This window comes from Gaeumannomyces tritici, assembly GCF_000145635.1.
Source record: "Gaeumannomyces tritici R3-111a-1 unplaced genomic scaffold supercont2.41, whole genome shotgun sequence".
In the NCBI taxonomy this organism is placed as follows: domain Eukaryota; kingdom Fungi; phylum Ascomycota; class Sordariomycetes; order Magnaporthales; family Magnaporthaceae; genus Gaeumannomyces; species Gaeumannomyces tritici.
Genome location: NW_008804585.1, coordinates 1 through 16,694, shown reverse-complemented (window position 1 = coordinate 16,694; position 16,694 = coordinate 1). Strand labels below are relative to the sequence as shown.

Genomic DNA, 16,694 nt, shown 5'->3' with positions numbered 1-16,694 from the left:
CCGCGGCCGCGACACGGCGGCCCACGCCAGCGGCAGCAGCCCGCCGGCGACGCCGCAGTACAGCTCGACGGCGTGCCACGCCAGGCGGGGCGGGGACGCCGATGCCACGACGGCGCGCAGGAGCGAGGCGCGGACGCGGGGCGGGCGGGAGAAGAAGAGGTTGTAGTAGGCGAGGACGAGGGCGGCGGCGTGGGCGAGGCGGCAGAAGAGGTACTCTGCCGTCGCGAGCGTCCAGAGGCAAAAGGCGAGGCCTTGCAGCAGCAACTGGAGACGGAGGACGCTGTTGTTGTTGTTGTTGTTGTTGTTGTTGTTGTTGTTGTTATTGCTCGCAGCGGCCGCAGCACTAGCACCGGTCCTGCGGTACCGGGCCATCAGGAAGGCGCCCGCGGCGTCAAAGGCGGCGCGCTGGCAGTACATAAAGGCCACGGCCGCGCCGTCCGTGGCGGCCAGCGTCTCCTCGACGAGCAGGTCGGGCCGCGAGCGCGCGACGCGCAGCGACTCGACCGGGTGCGCGTGGACGTAGGCGCCGAGCCACGGCAGCAGCACGCGGCGCGCGTGGTTGAGGAGGAGCGCGGCCGCGAGCAGCAGCGCCGTCGATCGGTACCCGCCGCAGCAGCCGCCGGCGAGGGTGACCGCCTTGCAGTCCGTCCAGAGGCGGAGCGTCCCGACGCTCAGGGCGCTGTCGGGTGCGGAGCGGCAGGTGGTGGGGGGCGGGGCGCCGAGGGCTTGGAATGGGTGGTGCACGTGCTGGACCTGCAGGGCCAAGGCGGCGAGGGACGACGACGGCGCGCGGGGGATGTAGCCGTCGGTGGTGCGTGGATGGGGCGTGCTGGGAGAGAGGAGCTGCTTTGCCGTCTCGATGGCGAGGGCGAAGTGCCAGCGGAAGGGGGATATGTCAGCCGTCCCACAGGATTTCTGTCGGGTCTGGGGTGGATGGGTGCTCACAACTGCAGCTCCGCCGGCGAGATGGCCCATCGCAGTCGCCAGCTCCGACAGACGACCTAGCAGGGACTGGATGGTGACGGCGGTTGACAGGGGCATGAACTCGACGCCGGAAAAGGCGCCCACAACGGCACGCAATTCTGCCACCGCGTCAGACACGGCCGCTACGACCTTCTCCCGCTCCCGCTCCGGGCGCGTAGATGTAACCAAAATTCCATCCGCCCGTGTTTTCCGGCGACGCAAGGACGCCTCACGCACAGACACAGGCACAGGCACAGGCACAACGCATTCCCTGCCGGATACCGCCCCTGAAGCAGACACCAGCATCGCGCCCGACATTCCCACCGTCTCGCAGAGCTCCAAGAGCGCCGCCAAAGACTCGGCCGCGGCGGGCAACGACTCCAGCGCGTCGCCAACGGCGGTCAAGCGCCGCAGCCTCGCCCTCGCCCTCTCGACGGGCCCGCCGACCACGGCCGGCCGAGCGGCGACGGCCTCGGCGGCGAGGTCCGAGAGGAGGCTCAGGCCGCGCCTGCAGGCCTGGGCGACGTCGTCCATGTTGCCATCTGGCGCGGCAGACGGGGCGGCAGACGGGGCGGCGGGCCCTGCGTCGTGCCGCTGCGGTGGTTGAGGTGGTCGTGTGTCGTGACGATTTCCCGCCATGTCGTTGTGCCTGGTGGGTGGGTTTTTGGTTTTTGCTGCGGGTTCCATCGCGGTCCCGGCTTCACATTCCGCACTGCGCCTTGTCGATCTTAGGGGCTGCTTGGCCGCGCACCAGGCGCGTTTACCCCTGACTAGTCCAAAAACAGACTCCTGCGGGCAGAGGCTCCGGCGTTGTCATCGGGCAGAGCACAGCAATGGATTGCCCCACCTGTTCACCATGGCAGTGGGTGACATCATGAATTAGGAGGTCAAAGTTGAACACGGCTCAAGGGACGACAGCAACACGGAAAGAATAAAAAGGCAACGTTGCCTGCTGGCGTGTTTAAATTTAGCCCAAGCACGAAGAAAGCCAACCGAGGTAGGTACATTGAATTTACATAGGAAAAATGTGTGCTTCGCTCCAACTCAAGCAATTGGCGACCAAACTTTGCGGGCATCTCCCGTCGCCTTTCCTTTCTCCCTCCTTTTTTTATCTTATTTTTTCCCTACTTTTTTTTATTCTTCTCTGGTTGGCTGACGTCATCAAACTGCGCCAACCGAATGTTTAAACAAGAGTGGTACAAAACGACATTTACGCTCGCTTTTCCCGGTTGTTGAGAACATGTCTGCGGTACTGTTTGTTCCTGCAGACTAGTGATGCAGAGATTGCGCAACCCGCAGCCTGGCCTTGTTTATATCGTTCGGAGACTGCTCAACCTCATCGACACGGCCTTTCTCAGCCCGACTCGCGGTTGAATCACCGAGGCCTCGGGTACTGGCTCGACGCTCGGCTTCTAGCCGCCGTGTTTGCGCAGGCTCGTGACTCTGCCCAGGCCGAGCCAGCCTCGCTTGCGCCCGCCCGGCGAGGGCTGCTGTTGCTCCTCGGCCTGAACGTTTGCGACGTTGGTGCCCGACAGGCGTCCGCCTGGGCTCGGGAACGCGGGCGACAGTGGCGCGCCGCCTTGATGGTCCTCGTATCCCTCGCCGGCCCCGACGTCGGCGTGCATGGTGCTGCGTCGCACGCGGGGGTTACGGAGGATGGGCGGCGGCGTCGAGCTCGACAGTTCGTCGCCCCGACGGCTCCACGAGGGGATGCCCACGGCGGATCCGCTTGTGGGCGACTGCTGTGGCGGGGGCGGTGGGTATGCGCTCTTGAACCCCGTCTCCGGGGGCGGGGCGCTTGCAGGCGGCTGCGGGGGCATGTCGGCACTGGACCCAATCGATCGTCGAAATAGAGCATGTAGTCCACCGGAGCGACGTGGAGGCTGCTGTTGGCCAGCAATTGGTGGGTAGTGCCTCTTGGATGGCTCTCCCGGCACGGCCGTTGTGGGCGTGGCAGCGAGAGTCGGGGTCGGCGGCTGCTCCGAGTCGACGTCGACGCTGTTACTACGTCCACGAGATCCCGGGCGCATGGGCGACTTGCGCAGCTTGGCCGGTGGCGCCGCGCGGTTCGACGGCGGCATGCTCGCGGTGCCGGTCGAGCTGGTGTGGGCATGAAGGCTGGAGCGCCTGGGGGGTGGCGGTACGGAGCCGGCGGGGCCAGGAGACGCCAAGCCGGAACCGAAAATACCTGCTTGCGGAGCGGGGAGCGACGCACCGAGAGCGTCCAGAGCGTTGGCTGTGGGCGCAGGTCCAGAGCCGAAATAACCGGCCCCGCCCAGGTCTCCAAACATGGCCCCGGTGGCCCACCCGCCGGAGCCACCCGCTTGGGCGGGGAAGCTGAAGAGATCGGGCGAATCAAGCGCTTCCTCGCCCGCCAGGATCGCCCCGTTGTTGGGGAATCGGCGGTTGGGTTTGAGTCCCTCCCGCATCCAGCAGTCGGTCGAGGAGACGGAGGCGCCGTCGTCAAACTCGTCGTCAGAGCTGTCAGGCCCCCAACCATTGGCTTCTCTACCGCCGCGAGAGCTAGTCGTCTCGTCTGCGGAACGCGGTCTTGGGATGGGTTGCCGGTTCTCGAAGTAGGCACCCGAGTCCCGAGGACCCTGTCTTCTTCCGTGGAATGCCGACGTCGACGGTGTGCGCGACACCCGGCGTCCTGTTTGCTCGGCCGACGCTGTCTCGGCACTTACCGACCTCGAAGTCGATCCCTCGGACGAGGCCCCGAAGCTGCGGTCGAGGGAGGCGCCTCCCGGATGCTGGTGATGGGGCAGCGCATCGTTCGAATTCTTGAACCGTCGCAGTGTCGAGGTGGAAATGGTGTCGGGTGTGGGTGGCAGGTTGCTGCCAAGATCCCGGGGACCGTCCGTCATCACCTTGCGCAGCGCCTCCCTCTTCTCCTGCCTGAGACGCTGATGCGCTCGTTGCTGCTGCTCGGGGGATAGCGTTGAGTTCTGCGGGGTACCAGTCTCGATCCGGAGACTGGTGGGTGTGCCGCTGTTAGTGGCTCCAATGTCATTCAGGTATGACTGATTGCCGTCCATCTGCAGACTTCTCTGAAGTTTCTGCAGGGGTGAGGCGTCCAGGACATCGTTGATCGACGTGAAGGCGCCCGACGGATACTTCCTAGACGAAGCGCTTCCCCGACGGTTCTTTTGAGGAGCGGGAGTCATCAGGGGGTTTGGCGATTGTTGTCTCTTCTGCGCCGAAGCCTCATTTCCGTCTGCCGGGTCCGATCGTGGTGGTGGTGACGATGAGCTGTGGAGCATACTCTTGTGGCCATAGACGCTGACGAAGGAACTCTCGCTCAGAACGCTGAGACTCGGCGCAGACATCAACTTATGATTGCCCATCTCGTCATCTCGCATTGGGTCCGAAACCCGCCGGAGGCTTCCGGTGTTCTCCAGGTAAACGTTTCGCAGGTTCTCCGTGTTCTCGCTGATTTCACTGAAGAAGCTCGGCATCCTGTTCAAAGTCCTGTCGTGAGGGTTCAGGTGAGAGTATTGGCTTGGCGCATCCTCAGGCCGTGGCGTTTTCGGGGAGGGCATATCCATCGACTGCCGACCAAGTGGGTCGGCCCTTACGGCCCTGAGAATATCGTTCTCCTTCTGCAGCTTTTCGGCACTGGCTTCGAGCGTTACGATCATGGCGACGGCTTCCTCTATGGCCTTGTCTCTCTTCTCGAGCTCCTGCATCAGACTGTCGTTCAGGTCCTCGAGCTCGCTCCGTTCCGTCTTGAGAGACTCGAGGCTGCTCTCGAGCTCCGTTTGCCGCTCGCGGCGATGGTACAGCTCGAATTTGAGATCGAAGTTCACCTTGTGCATCTTGGTGATGGTCTAGGCAGGTTGTAAGCAGGAAGTTGGGACGCGGACTCATCATTGGATGAACATACCTGTTCCATCTCCATGAGCCCCATGGCCTTCTTCTTTGCGGCGTCCCCGCCACTCGATCGCGGGCGTCGCCCATCCGATGTCGACGCCCGAACGGGCGAGCTTTGGACGGCTCTGACCTCGGCGGTTGCGCTCATCGCGTCACTACTAGTCCGACTTGCTGACGACCGCCCACTCTCGAATCTCCTCTCTCGCTGCAGCTTTTCCTGCAGGTAGCTAGACGCGACCGACACTGCCAGTCGTGTGTCGTACTCGTTGGTGGCCTCTCTCGAAAGTCTCGACGATCTCGGGCGGTCGCGTTCGCTTGCGATGGAGCCGCGGCTGTGGTACTGTTGGGACCGGTACGGGTACGTCGTCGATGCCACCGACTTGGCGAGGTTGCTGGACGAGCTGTTGGCGCTTGGGGAGGCGCGTGTATTTGAGGTGCTGTTGCTAGCGCGAGAAGGGGCTCGTGGTAGCTGAACCGGGGCACCGGGGTGTGGCAAAGAGTGGCGGGAGCGGTCCCTCGCGTTGTGCGAGTACGCTCCTTGTGTGAGACTGTCCATGGTGGGAGAGGTCGGGCAAACAGCGCGAAAAGGTTGTGTGCAAGTCTTTGTTTGCAGGGGGCCACCAGTCCAGTACGAACGCTGCACCGTACCGGAGCCGACGCAACCACCCGGCGGGGTGTATCACAGTGTCTCGGCCAGCCCAGCCATCCAAAAAGCAACGTGCGCGGCGTTTGCCCTCGCCTGTCGGGACGCTAGCGTCCTGGCCTCTGAGTGTCCTGGCCTCTGAGTGGTGTGGGGAGAGTGATGCCGGGGAGAGGGTCAGATGTTCAGCTGGGGTGTTTGCTTGCTGACACAGGGGGTATTGAGGGCAAACGGGGAAGCAATGACTCTGCTGGCCAGGGAGAGTGCTATAGAGCTGAGCAGAAAAGAAAGATTTCAGAAAAGCAAGAGCCAGAGCCTGAATCGGGAAGCTTGCGGGCAGGCCCAGTCAGATGGCAATGATGTTGGCCGTGGCTCGGGTGTGGTTCGAGGAGATGGTCCAGTGCGGTGGTTTTGCCTGCGCTTTGGACACTTAATGGGTATCTTATTGCAGAGTATCGTCTAGGGTTCCAGCTTCAGCCGTGTCCCTGCCAGTGCTGATTTTGCTGCCGGCGTCTTGCCTCGACGATGCAATTGGCAGAGAGGACAGGACAGAAAGGCGAGGTGCGCGAGAGTGAGAAAAAGCCAAGTCAGGAGCAAAGCGCAGACGGGCAAAGGTGCCGGCGTCGTATTGGAAAGGCCAAGGACTTGGTCGGACGCGTCGGGCTGTGGGCGGGATGAGTCGGCCGCGCACAGCAATTCGAGTCGGCGATTGGCGTGGTTGCCGGCAGTTCGCCCAGAGCGCCAGAGCGTGTGCCTCGTGGTAGGTGGGTGTGGTAGGTCGGGGTGTTCTGGAGACGGTGTGGGTGGTGGTGAGAGCCCTGTGTGGTGATGGGATGCGCCTGCGCTGCTGTGAATTGAATTCAATGGCTCCGCCTTTGCGCGCGGACCTTGATTTGCTGCTTGCGAGGTGCCCAGATTGGCTTTCCCTGCCCGTGCTTCGTAGGCTGTGCCTGTGCCGGGTTTGATGCCTCGGCCAGCAGCTTCTTTTGGCAATCCGTTCGCGCGACCAGGATCAGGAAAATGGGAGGAAGAAAGAGACAATCGGGAGAGCTGAAAAAGACGACTTTTGGCCTTTTGGGACTTGTTATCAAGCTGCAAAGCGACTGGTCCTCGACCGTCGTCGACCGGCAGCAGTGTCTGGGCCCTGTCCGCCGTCGCACAAGGGAGCTGCGGCCCCCTGGAGCTGCATAAAAAGTCCCAAGGTTCAAATGTCGCTCGAGCGGATCGCGTAGTTGGTCGACAGGGCAAGGAGAGTCGTAAAGGCTGGCAAAGGCTGGCGGTGTCGGCGCAGGCTGATGGAGCCGGACCAGGCTGTAGTCACGGTGAGGTGAGATTCGAGAGGCGGCTGGGCCAGGGCAAAGGTGGGAGGGAGGAAGAGAAGAGCGGCAGCATGCGCCGTGGTGATGGTTTGTGTTTGTCGCAAAGCCGTTCGCCGTCAAACGCGCCCCTTGCCCTCACACGATGCCCCAAACGTCGTGGGTCGGGCGCCACTCAGTGGGTGCGGGCCTGGTTGTTCCTGGCAGGTCTGGTCCTCCAAATCTGCCATTCGGTGGCCCGCGTCGACAAAAACGAGATGACGAGGTCCGTTTGATAGCTACCCACGAGTCCATCCCATGAGCCCATGTTTGTCTGCGCTTATCTACACAGTAAAGGCGCAGGCAGCTCATCACATCACAACAACGAGTCCACGACATGAATGCCTCGACCAAGTCACGACCAATGTCCGCATCCATCCTTGTCTCACAGCTGAAATGCCGGGGGAGGTCACACCGTTCCATCCTCATTTTCCCCCCGCTTGTTCTAGTCTCTGACCGGCTCTAGCTGCTTTTACGCCGCCTGTGGACTATATCTGTTGCCAATCTGCCGCTATCCAATCCCGAACCGCATGGCCGTTGCCACCAAAACCGCCGCGTCCTCGCGTCCCCGCTCGCTGAAGCTCTAGCTCTCGCGAGAGCTGATGGGGTTGTGCAGCCGACAGGTTATGCAAGGAGGTCGCTCCCCCACGCGCCGTTCGCTGCATTCCCGCATTCCCGCCTCTGCGCCCTGTCGGACCTGCAGGGCTCTCTGCCCGATTGGGACGTGACGGGCCAGAAATGTGTGTGTGGGCCGCCCTGCAGACGGGGCCTTCCTTGTTTGCTGAACGAGCCAATCGCCCGCGCCGAGGCTTGCGGCTTCCAAAGCAAGCGGCGCAGTTCCGGTGCATTGGAACCTGAGGGGGGCTGTCAATCCCTGTCGCGGAAGCAGGGCCTGGCAAGCGGGCGACAGGGGTTCGAGAGGGGAATGAAAAAGGGGTTGCTCGGACCCCTCTGTTGCTAAAGCTGAGCTGCAACTACAGTACATGCATGCTCCCTCCATTGCTCCCCTCCATGTTTCCGGGGTTCGTTTTGCTCGCTCCTGCGGGTGACGGCGCCTGTGATTCGAAAATTCTGGTGTGATGAGATAGCTCTTCGCTACTGTGTCACTTGTGCGATCCATCGTCTAGTCGGGAGAGCTTCCGAAGCAGGCACTTCTTGGACCGCGGGCAGGCCAGGCTTGGTGGACTGGAACCTTGGCGGGCTGGAACGCCTCAACCCTTCCCCTCTCCAGTGGGACGTGGGCGTTGTCAGTTTTTGTCTCCCACACCTTTTTTTGTGCGGCATGTCACCCTGCCATTTTTGCTATCCATCATTGTGCGGATTATTCCCAGACATCTGGAAGGCGGGTTGATTTAGGTGATGCATATCGCATCTGATACATGCATACAGCCACACTGTATGTTGGTCTCAAGCCCGGCATGGTTTTGCCATTCGCGCCAGCATCAGTTTTCGCGCCTCGCTCGCCAAGTTCGCGATATTTCCTTGCCGCCGCCTGTTGGGCGCGCAATTATAAGCCAGGCTGCGCGCGTATCAGGTGTGGCGAGCCAGGCAAATGGCAGTGGGGCACCGCGCCGATGAGCAGGGGTTCCGCCGACGCGACTTTAATCGACGTCGTCGCCACACTCGTGAGTTTGGCGCGGGCGCGGGTCCGCCCGTCAAAGTTTCACCTGCTCCCCTCCATCCATCCCACTTCCTGAACTTTGTGCTTTGTGGGTTCCAAAGAACCCAACGATCGAGGTCAAAGTCGTGTCACGATCTGGATCGTCACAACCGTTTGTGCACAAGCAAGATCTGGCAGAATGCACCCACGGACGGATCCATCTGTGCCATTCATATGTGCCCTCCAGGGGCAGTAAACTCTCAGTGGTAAGTGGTGCGCTAAGATCGGCACCACATTGGCCAACCATCCATGTATCCAATCGGCGGTGCCTGGCGCGCAGTGCGCGCTATGAGACTGCCAAATTTATCCCCGCACTTGGGCAGCATCACGGCCTCGCATCCGACGCCTCGTTTTCCCGTATTTCTGTCAATGTCATCCCGGAACTTAATCCGCTTCCCAGACCATGCGTCTGATTCGTGTTTCCGACCTGAGCCTTCACTGGTTCGGGGGCGAGCAGGTGCCGCCATACGCGATCCTCTCCCATGTCTGGGGCCCCGACGAGGTGCTCTTTGGCGACGTCCAAAACGGCACATTTCGAGACCGTGCAGGATTCGCCAAGCTGGCCTCTTTTTGCCACAAGGCTGCCGAGGACGGCTACGAGTATGGCGTACGCACCACCCCTACCCAGGGGTCACAGTGCTGAGGCTCCGTTCCTCGAGTCTATTATCTGACAACATGGGCAGTGGAGTGACACTTGCTGCATCGACAAGTCAGACTCGGCAGAGCTTTCCGAGGCCATCAACTCCATGTTTCGCTGGTACCAGAACAGTGATGTGTGCTACGCCTACCTTGAAGACGTCCATGTCACCCACGACCCCGATGATCCGGCCGGCACCTTCCAGAGATCGTGCTGGTTCACCCGTGGCTGGACTCTCCAGGAGCTCATCGCTCCCCCGTTTGTCTGGTTCTACACGGCGTCATGGGCCGAGATAGGCTCACGTCTAGGGCTCAAGGACGCCATCGCGTCCAGCACCAAGATCCACACGACCCTCTTCGAGGAGGGCCGCCTGTCCGAATTTAGCCTCGCCCAGCAACTGTCGTGGGCTGCCGGCCGGGAAACCACCCGGCCCGAGGACAGGGCTTACTCTCTGCTGGGCCTGCTTGGCGTGGCCATGCCCCCAATCTACGGCGAAGGGGCCGTAAAGGCATTCCGGCGTATGCAGACGGAGCTGCTCAAGGAAGGCGCCCGATGGGGCGACGACAGTATCCTGGCCCATGCCGGCCACGAAGTCTTGGCTCGCAGCCCAGACGACTTCAAGGCCTCGGGCTCCATCGAGCGCGGGTTCGGCTACGGGCGTGTCGGGAGTACCAACAGGGGCGTCGAGCTGCGCACGCGCGTCCTGAGTACTGAATCCATGAATCCGGCGCGCCGAACGCAGCTTTTTACGACCAACGCCCGATTGCAACCAGACCACCTGGCCATCCTCAGCTGCAAGCTGCACCACGGGGAATCCATAGTCGCCATATCCTTGTCCAAGCACGAGAACAGCATTTTCTTCAAGAGCTCGGGCTCCATCCTCTCTGGCGGTCCGGCCTTTGTGGCCCTCGGCCCCAAGGACGTGGACGGCGTTGCCGAGCAGCATATCGTCCTTGACACCTCGGAGGCTTGGGACCCATCGAGCGACTGGACAAGACCGTTTGGAAGGCCCCCCAAAAACATATTGGTCGATTTCTCCTGCTGTGGCGAGTTTAAGCTCGCAGGATTCTGGCCAGCCCAGCGCGACAAGGACAACTGGGAGCTTGGCTCAACGACGGCCATGTACAAATCTCGGGAAGCCCACGAGGAGGCGCACCAAACTCCTTCTTCAGCAACTTTCAAATTCCACACAGTACGCGGCGCAGCCATCTACGCGTTCCAAGCCACCCTCGATCCAACCCCGAACAGATTGAAGGCTGAAGTTGTCCTGAATGCCGACACGCCAAACCAGAGCGTCTTGTCATCCGAGGTTATTTGTCGCCAGGAGCCCGCAAAGCTGCTCAAGAGCTTCCCAGATGCCATCACCGGTGTCCAATTACTCGGACCAAGCCAATGTCATGTGACGGTGGCCATTCGCAGGATACGCGAGGGCTTCAAGGCTACTATAAAGGTCGTATAGGACTGTAGGCGCGAGAAGGAACTGCTCTTCCAACCTAGCTGAAAATAAAGGTCTTGACATTCTGGTACGTCGTCACCTGTCGCGCAGACTACAAGCCGGCCCAATCCCTTCCGCTGTCAACTCCCCAAATCCAACATTCACGTCACCATGACATGAACGTGCCCGCGAGGTGTCTGTCTTGAATGGTGACCATGCACTCTAGAGTTTATTAGAAATAGGGATCGTCAGTGGCGCAGTGTAAACTAGACGGCCGGCACCTACCTCGTGGGACAGCCATATTATGCACTGCCATTTTCTAAAGACGAAAAATCGGAATGTCAGCAGGGTAATAGTGTTTATAGATAATTCTTGGGTTCAGCCAGGTGGTCTGACATCTGTGATGTGACAGATATCTCCTCTAGGTGCGAACTATGTATCTATAGGCTATGAAATATGCTGGTAATCGTGGTGCCCGGTACGCAAAGATAGAGTAGGATGGATCGCATCTCTGTGCCATTTCAGGTCTTACTTTTGCATATGTTTGCGAACGGGCAACACAAGCCGGGATCACGTTTGTAGCAGGGAACACGGTGGAGGTCAATACGAAAATCTTGTGCAGTAAGTGAAGGTATAAACATGGGGGACAACAAAGAAAAATACAATTTACACAAAGGAAAATTAATGAATCGTCAGAGCAAGCCGATATGGGAGCCTGAAGCGTCGGGAGAAGATGTGCGATCCTCCTCATTTCCTGGCCCGCCGTCTCTGTCCGCTTCAGGCCTTGCATCTCGTCGAACAAAGGGGAAGAAGAAAAAAACGCCACAACAAGCCCGTTCACGCCAATCCCAGCCGAAGAGTCAATCACTACTACCAGCGGTTCCTACTTGCCCGCGGCGCTGATGGGGCCCAGGTGGCCGCCCTCGGGCCTGACTGGGGGCATGTCGACGTTCTTGGGGATCGAGGGCCCGCGGTAGATGTCGGCGGGCTGGCCGCCCGTCAGCAGCGACGGGTTGTCGACCCAGGGCGCCAGGGGTGGCAGGCCGCTGGGCGTGTTGGCCGAGGTCTTGAGGACGCTCTTCTTGTCCTCATCCTCCTCCTCCTCCTGCTTGGGACCGTCGGCCGGGGTCGACGACCCCCTGCCGTGCGTCGAGGGCAGGCGCTCTTCCGGGGTGGTGAAGGGCGGGGGCCGGCGGCCCGGGCGCCGGAAGATGGTGAACTTGCCCGTGGAGGAGGCGTTGGCCGGGGTTGTGGAGTTGGCCGAGGCTGTGGAGTTGGCCGGGGCCGAGGTCGGGGCCGAGTCGTCGGTGCCGTTGCCGGCCGGGGTCGGCCGCTTGCCGTGCGCCGAGGACAGATCCTTCTCCGGGGTGATGAAGGGCGGGGGCAGGCGGCCCGGGCGCCGGAAGATGGTGAACTTGTCCGTGGAGGAGACGTTGGCCGGGGCGGGGGCCGGGGCGATCCCGCTCGGGGTCTCCTGGGCCTGGACGGAGTGGGGGGGCCGGGCCAGGGGGGTCGCCGCGGCACAGGCGGCGAGCAGTGCGGCGATGAAGGAGGCGCACTTCATGGTGGGTGATTTGGTGTCTGTGGTGGATAAGGAATGTCTTGATTGGGGAGTGGTTTATATGACAATGTTTTATCAAAAGGAAGATGGGATTTGGAAAGGATGAGCGTGAATGGAAGGGAGGCGAAGAGATATATACAGGTCATGAACAACTCGCCAGAACGTCGGCGGAACTCACAAACCCGTCAGGCCAGGGGCGTTTGAAGTTAATCGTTCTGCACACTCTCCAAGGTCCCTCCCCGGACGCCACCGTAAACTCAATCAAGCCGCGGAGCAGCAGCATCTGTATAGGATTGGAGCCGAGTAGATTTCTCTGCTGGTGTTCATTATCTTGTTTCGAACGCCTCTTGCGCCACAAGGCACTCATGCTAAAGTTTCACTGACATCGTAGCCATTTTTCTGTTTTTAGTCGACGGGAGGCTTTGGACATCCTTTGACGGAGAGGGGAAGGCGCAGAGCGCCTCTAGGTGCCCAAAGGTGACCGCTGGGGGTGCTGCCTCGAGAATGGACAAGAAGCTCTCCTAGGATACTAGGGATAGAAAACCCTACGCCATGCCGCTGTGGAGAATTCATCACGGCGCTCTCGGCGGGAAGAAGACGCGGGCTGTAGTGCCAGGCCTGACGAGACAGTCTGAGGGCTCATCTCCAGCGGTGCGTTTCCCAGCATGACGTGCCCTGGGGCGCCGTGGTGGGATCTGTGCAATAAGTTATATATTTCATTGCGGCTATATAGACGTTTTGCGTGGCTCCACGCAGACTAATACCGGCCGTGCCTGGGATGGCATGTAGAAAAAAAAAGCAGCCTCAAACTACCGACTCGACGGTCTCGCGGATGCTCTGGTCCATTGGGATCCAGCCGCGGCCCGCCCACTTCTTCAGCAGCGAGAGCCCCAGGTCGGCGTCGATGGTCTCGTTTGGCAGACCCCCGACGTCGGGGATGTCGTCCCTGAACTTGCGGTCCGGGTAGGACCGCCGGAGGCTGTCGAGGACCGTGTTCCAGTTGTACTTTTCGACCGAGGTGATGATGCGCTGGCCCTTGACGTCCGGGTCAACGACGGCGGCGTAGTGGACGACTGCGACGTCCTTGACGTTGACGTGGGTGACTGTGGGCATCGAGGAAGGGCAAAGCAGCGCAAGGCGGCGTCATGTGGTAATGAATGGTCAGCAGCATGCCCCGGGCTCAACGTGAAGGGTAAGGTGGTTCTCACGCTTCAGCTTCTCCGGCAGGGTTCCCGTGCCGTCGTAGAGACTCATCAGCCAGCCCGCCGACGAGGAGGCGTGGGACTTGGTGTAGAGAGGACCGAAGACGGTGACGGGATGCACCGTGTTGAACACAAAGCCGGGCTTCTCCTCCTCGACGAACTTCCACGCCGCCTTCTCGGCCAGGACCTTGCTGGCCTGGTACACGACGAAGCCGTGCTCGGGGCCGTGGGGCGGCGGGCTGTAGGCCTCCCCGACGGCCTCGTCGTTCCACGAGGCCTGGTTTATGGTCACGTGCTTGCCGGCCGTGGTGCCGATCCGGTACAGGGTGCCGATGGTGGAGCATTGCACGAACCGCTTCACCGAACGTTCGGCCGCGGCGGTGCGCAGCAGGTCGGTCAGGGAGGACACGGTGGCCGGGATCACCTTCTCCGGGTCCGGATCCATGGTGACGACGGCGGCCACGTTGACGACGGCGGCGACGTCTTTCACCGCGTCCTTGTATGCGCCGGGGACGGCCATGTCGGGCACGTCTGCAAGCTCGAGCGTCCCGTCCTGGGCATACTTTTCAAACACGCCCTCGTAGAAGTAGGCGGCCTTGGCGCGGTTGCGGACGGTGCCGCGGACGCGATAGCCGTTGTTGAGGAACTCCAGGACGATGCTGGTGGCGATGTAGCTCGAGGCGCCGGCGACGAGGACAAGGGAGCCCTTGGGGATGGCGAGGGCCTGTGAGACGAAGGTAGAGCCCATGCTGGGAGCGAGATGGGTTTCAGAGAAGAAAAAAACCAAGTATTTCCGAGACTAATGCTGGAGCTTTGCCTTGGGTAGATGCCAGTCGAACAGAAGCGCAGGTCTGCATGTTCCGAGGTGTTTTTATATCATCGCTGAGGGCTTTCGTCACCAGCAGAAGGCTCGCTGCTACGATGGATTACAAATGCCGCACCCTGCCGCGTCTCGCTCCTTCTGGGGGCATCTTCGGACCAGATGGCATTCGTCCTCGGAGTCAGCAAGGCTAGAGACTGGTGGTTGTCGGCTGGTATCATGGGAGCAGAGCGACCATTTCGCTTGGCCCAAGTCCGTATGGGGGGTCCAAATGACCGGAATAGGAATTTGCACGCTTACATGGGTTGTTCCCAAAAGGGAATTTGCAGATTGGCGCACCATTCCGAAAATGGAAAATGCGGACAACCGCGAGCTGACAAATGCTCGACGAGGGGGGCCTCGATAAGCCGTCCGGCCACCCTTTTCGTGGCCATACCATACCCTTCTCTCGGGTTACTGGCGGACGGGCAAGAGCTCAATGGGGAAGTTGCACGAAGCGTGCGTGTGTGGCCTCCACCTGCTGTTCCTTGGGTTTGAAATCCAGCGTCGCCTTTTTCACACGCCGGGACCGACCGGATGGATCCCCCCCGTACGATGGAGGATGATAGCGAAGGCGGAGGCTCCGCGCCAGTCAGCAGTAGCAGCAGCAGCAGCAGAGCCAGACGTGGGAGGGGCAGGGGTCTGACCTTCATCAACGCCGCCCACCCGGCCGACGCGCTCAGCCGGCATGCGCTCAGCAGCATCCGCGCGCACGTCGCCAGAGACGCGCACGCGCGGGGCAGGCGGGGGCGCACGCGCGCGGCGGTCCTGCGGGCCGAGCCCGGCAAGAGCGGGCGGCCCTCACCGCCGCCGTCTGGTGGTAGGGCGCAGCAGGCCTCTGGGCCGCCGTCGGAATATGGCGCCGAGGCAAGTGGTGCTGCTGCTGCGGCGGCAGGGGCGGGTGGTGTCGAGCAGGAGGAACCTGGCGCTGGCTTGGCCCCTTTGGCGGCGGCGGAAGAGCTTGCTGCTGCTGCTGCTTCTGCGTCCGCCACATGGAGAGAGGCCGAGGTGGTCCAGAGTCTCGCAGCGCTGAATACTCGTCTGGACGACGTGGCCTGGAGCTGGGATCCGTTCCGGAGCTTCGCGCGGCCCGTCAGCGACACGGAGGCTTTCCTGATCGACCACTGTGAGTTTCGCGACGTGTCTGGTTCGTTGACCTGCATGTCCCGCTAGGAAGCAAGCTAAAAACGAAAGGAACAGACGTCAACTACGCCATCAGGTACGACCGGGTCTGCTGCCAGAATGCCGACCGGGCCCTGCGCGTCGTCCTCCGGAGCGCCTGGGTCCCCTTCGCCCTGTCGGACGAGGGCGCGCTCGCGGCCCTGCTGATGCAGGCCTGCCGCAGCGTGCTGTGGCTCCTCCCGCGGCGGCGGCGGCGCGCGGCGCAAGGGCCCGAGGCGGCGTCTTGGGCAGGGGCGACGACGACGACGGCACCACCACCCGCCGCGACCCCCGCCGCCGCCGAGGCCTACTACTCGCGCCTGATGCTCATATACAAGGGCCTCTGCATCCGGTCCGTCAACGTGTCGCTCTCGCGCGAGTGGCCGCACGTGAGCGACGCCACCATCGCCAAGTCCATGATCATGGGGACCGAAGAGGTAGGTAACCTAGGCACGACGCTGGGGCTGCCTCTCCCGCTGACGCATTACTTCCATCCCAGCGGATCGCGGGGAACATGGACGGCTGGCTGGCGCACTCGTTTGCCGTCTCGCGCATGGCGGAGCAGCGCGGCGGCCCCTCGCGCCTCGGCATCTCGGGCTTCCTGGCGCGCGGTGCCGGCCATTGCATCGCAGCGACGCAGGGCCTCTCAGAGCAGCGCGCCAATCTCTCGATGCGGCCTAGCCGCGGTTTAAACTGATTGCTTTCTCTCGATAACTTTTCTGTCTCTTGGTTCTATCATACAACAACACCACCAAATCTAGTCCCCCCAGTCTCGCCCACTACCAGTCTAGGTGGAAAACCCGCTGAGGCCGATACACCTCAGTACCCCCCCCATTCCATCTCACCGCTGGAACGGCTCGTCGGTCCGCATAATGTAAATCTCGCCCACGAGCACGGAGCAGCCGATGGCGGTGGCGATGCCGATGATGGGCACGTTGACGCGCAGGAACTCGAGGCGGCGCACGATGACGCCCTTGGACAGCAAAATGTCGCGCCACAGCAGGCCGGCCAGGGAGGCGCAAAAGACGGTGCTGAAGGCGCCAAAGTTGACGCCCACGGCCATGCTGTAGACGGCGCCCCAGAAGGCGCGGTCGCTGACCGTGCGGCCCTCGCTGGCCAGAATGTCCTGCCACGCCTGGAGGATGCGGCAGAGGAGGATGGTGGTGCCGATGTTGGTGCCGGTGAACTTGTTGGGCGGGGAGTTTATTGTCAGTCAGGGGAGAGAGAGAGAGAGAGAGAGAGAGAGAGAGAGAGAGAGAGAGAGAGAGAGAGAGAGAGAGAGAGAGAGAGAGAGAGAGAGAGAGAGAGAGAGAGAGAGAGAGAGAGAGAGAGAGAGAGAGAGAGAGAG

General features: G+C 61.5%; 5 protein-coding genes across 6 annotated transcripts; 2 read left to right on the top strand and 3 right to left on the bottom strand.

Annotated features, from left to right (window-relative positions):
* Positions 1 to 301: 301 nt before the first annotated feature.
* Positions 302 to 1,765, bottom strand: GGTG_13731 (the record flags this gene model as incomplete). 2 transcript variants are annotated; one of them, XM_009231649.1, is made up of 2 exons in its annotated part: positions 302 to 843; positions 946 to 1,765. In XM_009231649.1, coding segments are annotated over 2 exons (1,247 nt in total), but the record flags the coding sequence as incomplete, so codon positions are not given. The 2 variants fall into 2 exon arrangements, with proteins under 2 accessions (XP_009229913.1, XP_009229912.1); XM_009231648.1 differs by having other exon boundaries at positions 427 to 1,602.
* A 63-nt stretch (positions 1,766 to 1,828) lies between these two features.
* On the bottom strand, positions 1,829 to 6,280 carry GGTG_13730 (hypothetical protein). The gene is made up of 2 exons (XM_009231647.1): positions 4,850 to 6,280; positions 1,829 to 4,793 (listed from the first exon to the last, which is right to left on the bottom strand). The coding sequence occupies exons 1-2, from the start codon at positions 5,390 to 5,392 to the stop codon at positions 2,376 to 2,378; spliced, it is 2,961 nt and encodes a 986-aa protein (XP_009229911.1). The 5' UTR covers positions 5,393 to 6,280; the 3' UTR covers positions 1,829 to 2,375.
* Positions 6,281 to 8,499: 2,219 nt separating this feature from the next.
* On the top strand, positions 8,500 to 10,939 carry GGTG_13729 (hypothetical protein). The gene is made up of 2 exons (XM_009231646.1): positions 8,500 to 9,098; positions 9,175 to 10,939. The coding sequence occupies exons 1-2, from the start codon at positions 8,895 to 8,897 to the stop codon at positions 10,585 to 10,587; spliced, it is 1,617 nt and encodes a 538-aa protein (XP_009229910.1). The 5' UTR covers positions 8,500 to 8,894; the 3' UTR covers positions 10,588 to 10,939.
* Positions 10,940 to 12,818: 1,879 nt separating this feature from the next.
* On the bottom strand, positions 12,819 to 14,166 carry GGTG_13728 (hypothetical protein). Its single transcript, XM_009231645.1, has 2 exons — positions 13,333 to 14,166; positions 12,819 to 13,227 (listed from the first exon to the last, which is right to left on the bottom strand). The coding sequence occupies exons 1-2, from the start codon at positions 14,072 to 14,074 to the stop codon at positions 12,929 to 12,931; spliced, it is 1,041 nt and encodes a 346-aa protein (XP_009229909.1). The 5' UTR covers positions 14,075 to 14,166; the 3' UTR covers positions 12,819 to 12,928.
* A 386-nt stretch (positions 14,167 to 14,552) lies between these two features.
* On the top strand, positions 14,553 to 16,606 carry GGTG_13727 (hypothetical protein). Its single transcript, XM_009231644.1, has 3 exons — positions 14,553 to 15,311; positions 15,386 to 15,783; positions 15,846 to 16,606. Exons 1-3 carry the CDS (start codon positions 14,723 to 14,725, stop codon positions 16,041 to 16,043), a joined length of 1,185 nt encoding a protein of 394 aa, XP_009229908.1. The 5' UTR covers positions 14,553 to 14,722; the 3' UTR covers positions 16,044 to 16,606.
* Positions 16,607 to 16,694: the final 88 nt, after the last annotated feature.

What these genes read in the sequence shown, in the direction of transcription:
- GGTG_13730 (XM_009231647.1), bottom strand. Translation starts at nt 5,392, where the DNA reads ATGGACAGTCTCACACAAGGAGCGTACTCGCACAACGCGAGGGACCGC. An exon ending in GGCTCATGGAGATGGAACAG is followed by an intron (nt 4,794 to 4,849) that starts GTATGTTCATCC and finishes CAACCTGCCTAG; the next exon opens with ACCATCACCAAGATGCACAA.
- GGTG_13727 (XM_009231644.1), top strand. Translation starts at nt 14,723, where the DNA reads ATGGATCCCCCCCGTACGATGGAGGATGATAGCGAAGGCGGAGGCTCC. An exon ending in GGCTTTCCTGATCGACCACT is followed by an intron (nt 15,312 to 15,385) that starts GTGAGTTTCGCG and finishes CGAAAGGAACAG; the next exon opens with ACGTCAACTACGCCATCAGG. An exon ending in TGATCATGGGGACCGAAGAG is followed by an intron (nt 15,784 to 15,845) that starts GTAGGTAACCTA and finishes CTTCCATCCCAG; the next exon opens with CGGATCGCGGGGAACATGGA.
- GGTG_13729 (XM_009231646.1), top strand. Translation starts at nt 8,895, where the DNA reads ATGCGTCTGATTCGTGTTTCCGACCTGAGCCTTCACTGGTTCGGGGGC. An exon ending in AGGACGGCTACGAGTATGGC is followed by an intron (nt 9,099 to 9,174) that starts GTACGCACCACC and finishes CAACATGGGCAG; the next exon opens with TGGAGTGACACTTGCTGCAT.
- GGTG_13728 (XM_009231645.1), bottom strand. Translation starts at nt 14,074, where the DNA reads ATGGGCTCTACCTTCGTCTCACAGGCCCTCGCCATCCCCAAGGGCTCC. An exon ending in CCTGCCGGAGAAGCTGAAGC is followed by an intron (nt 13,228 to 13,332) that starts GTGAGAACCACC and finishes CGATGCCCACAG; the next exon opens with TCACCCACGTCAACGTCAAG.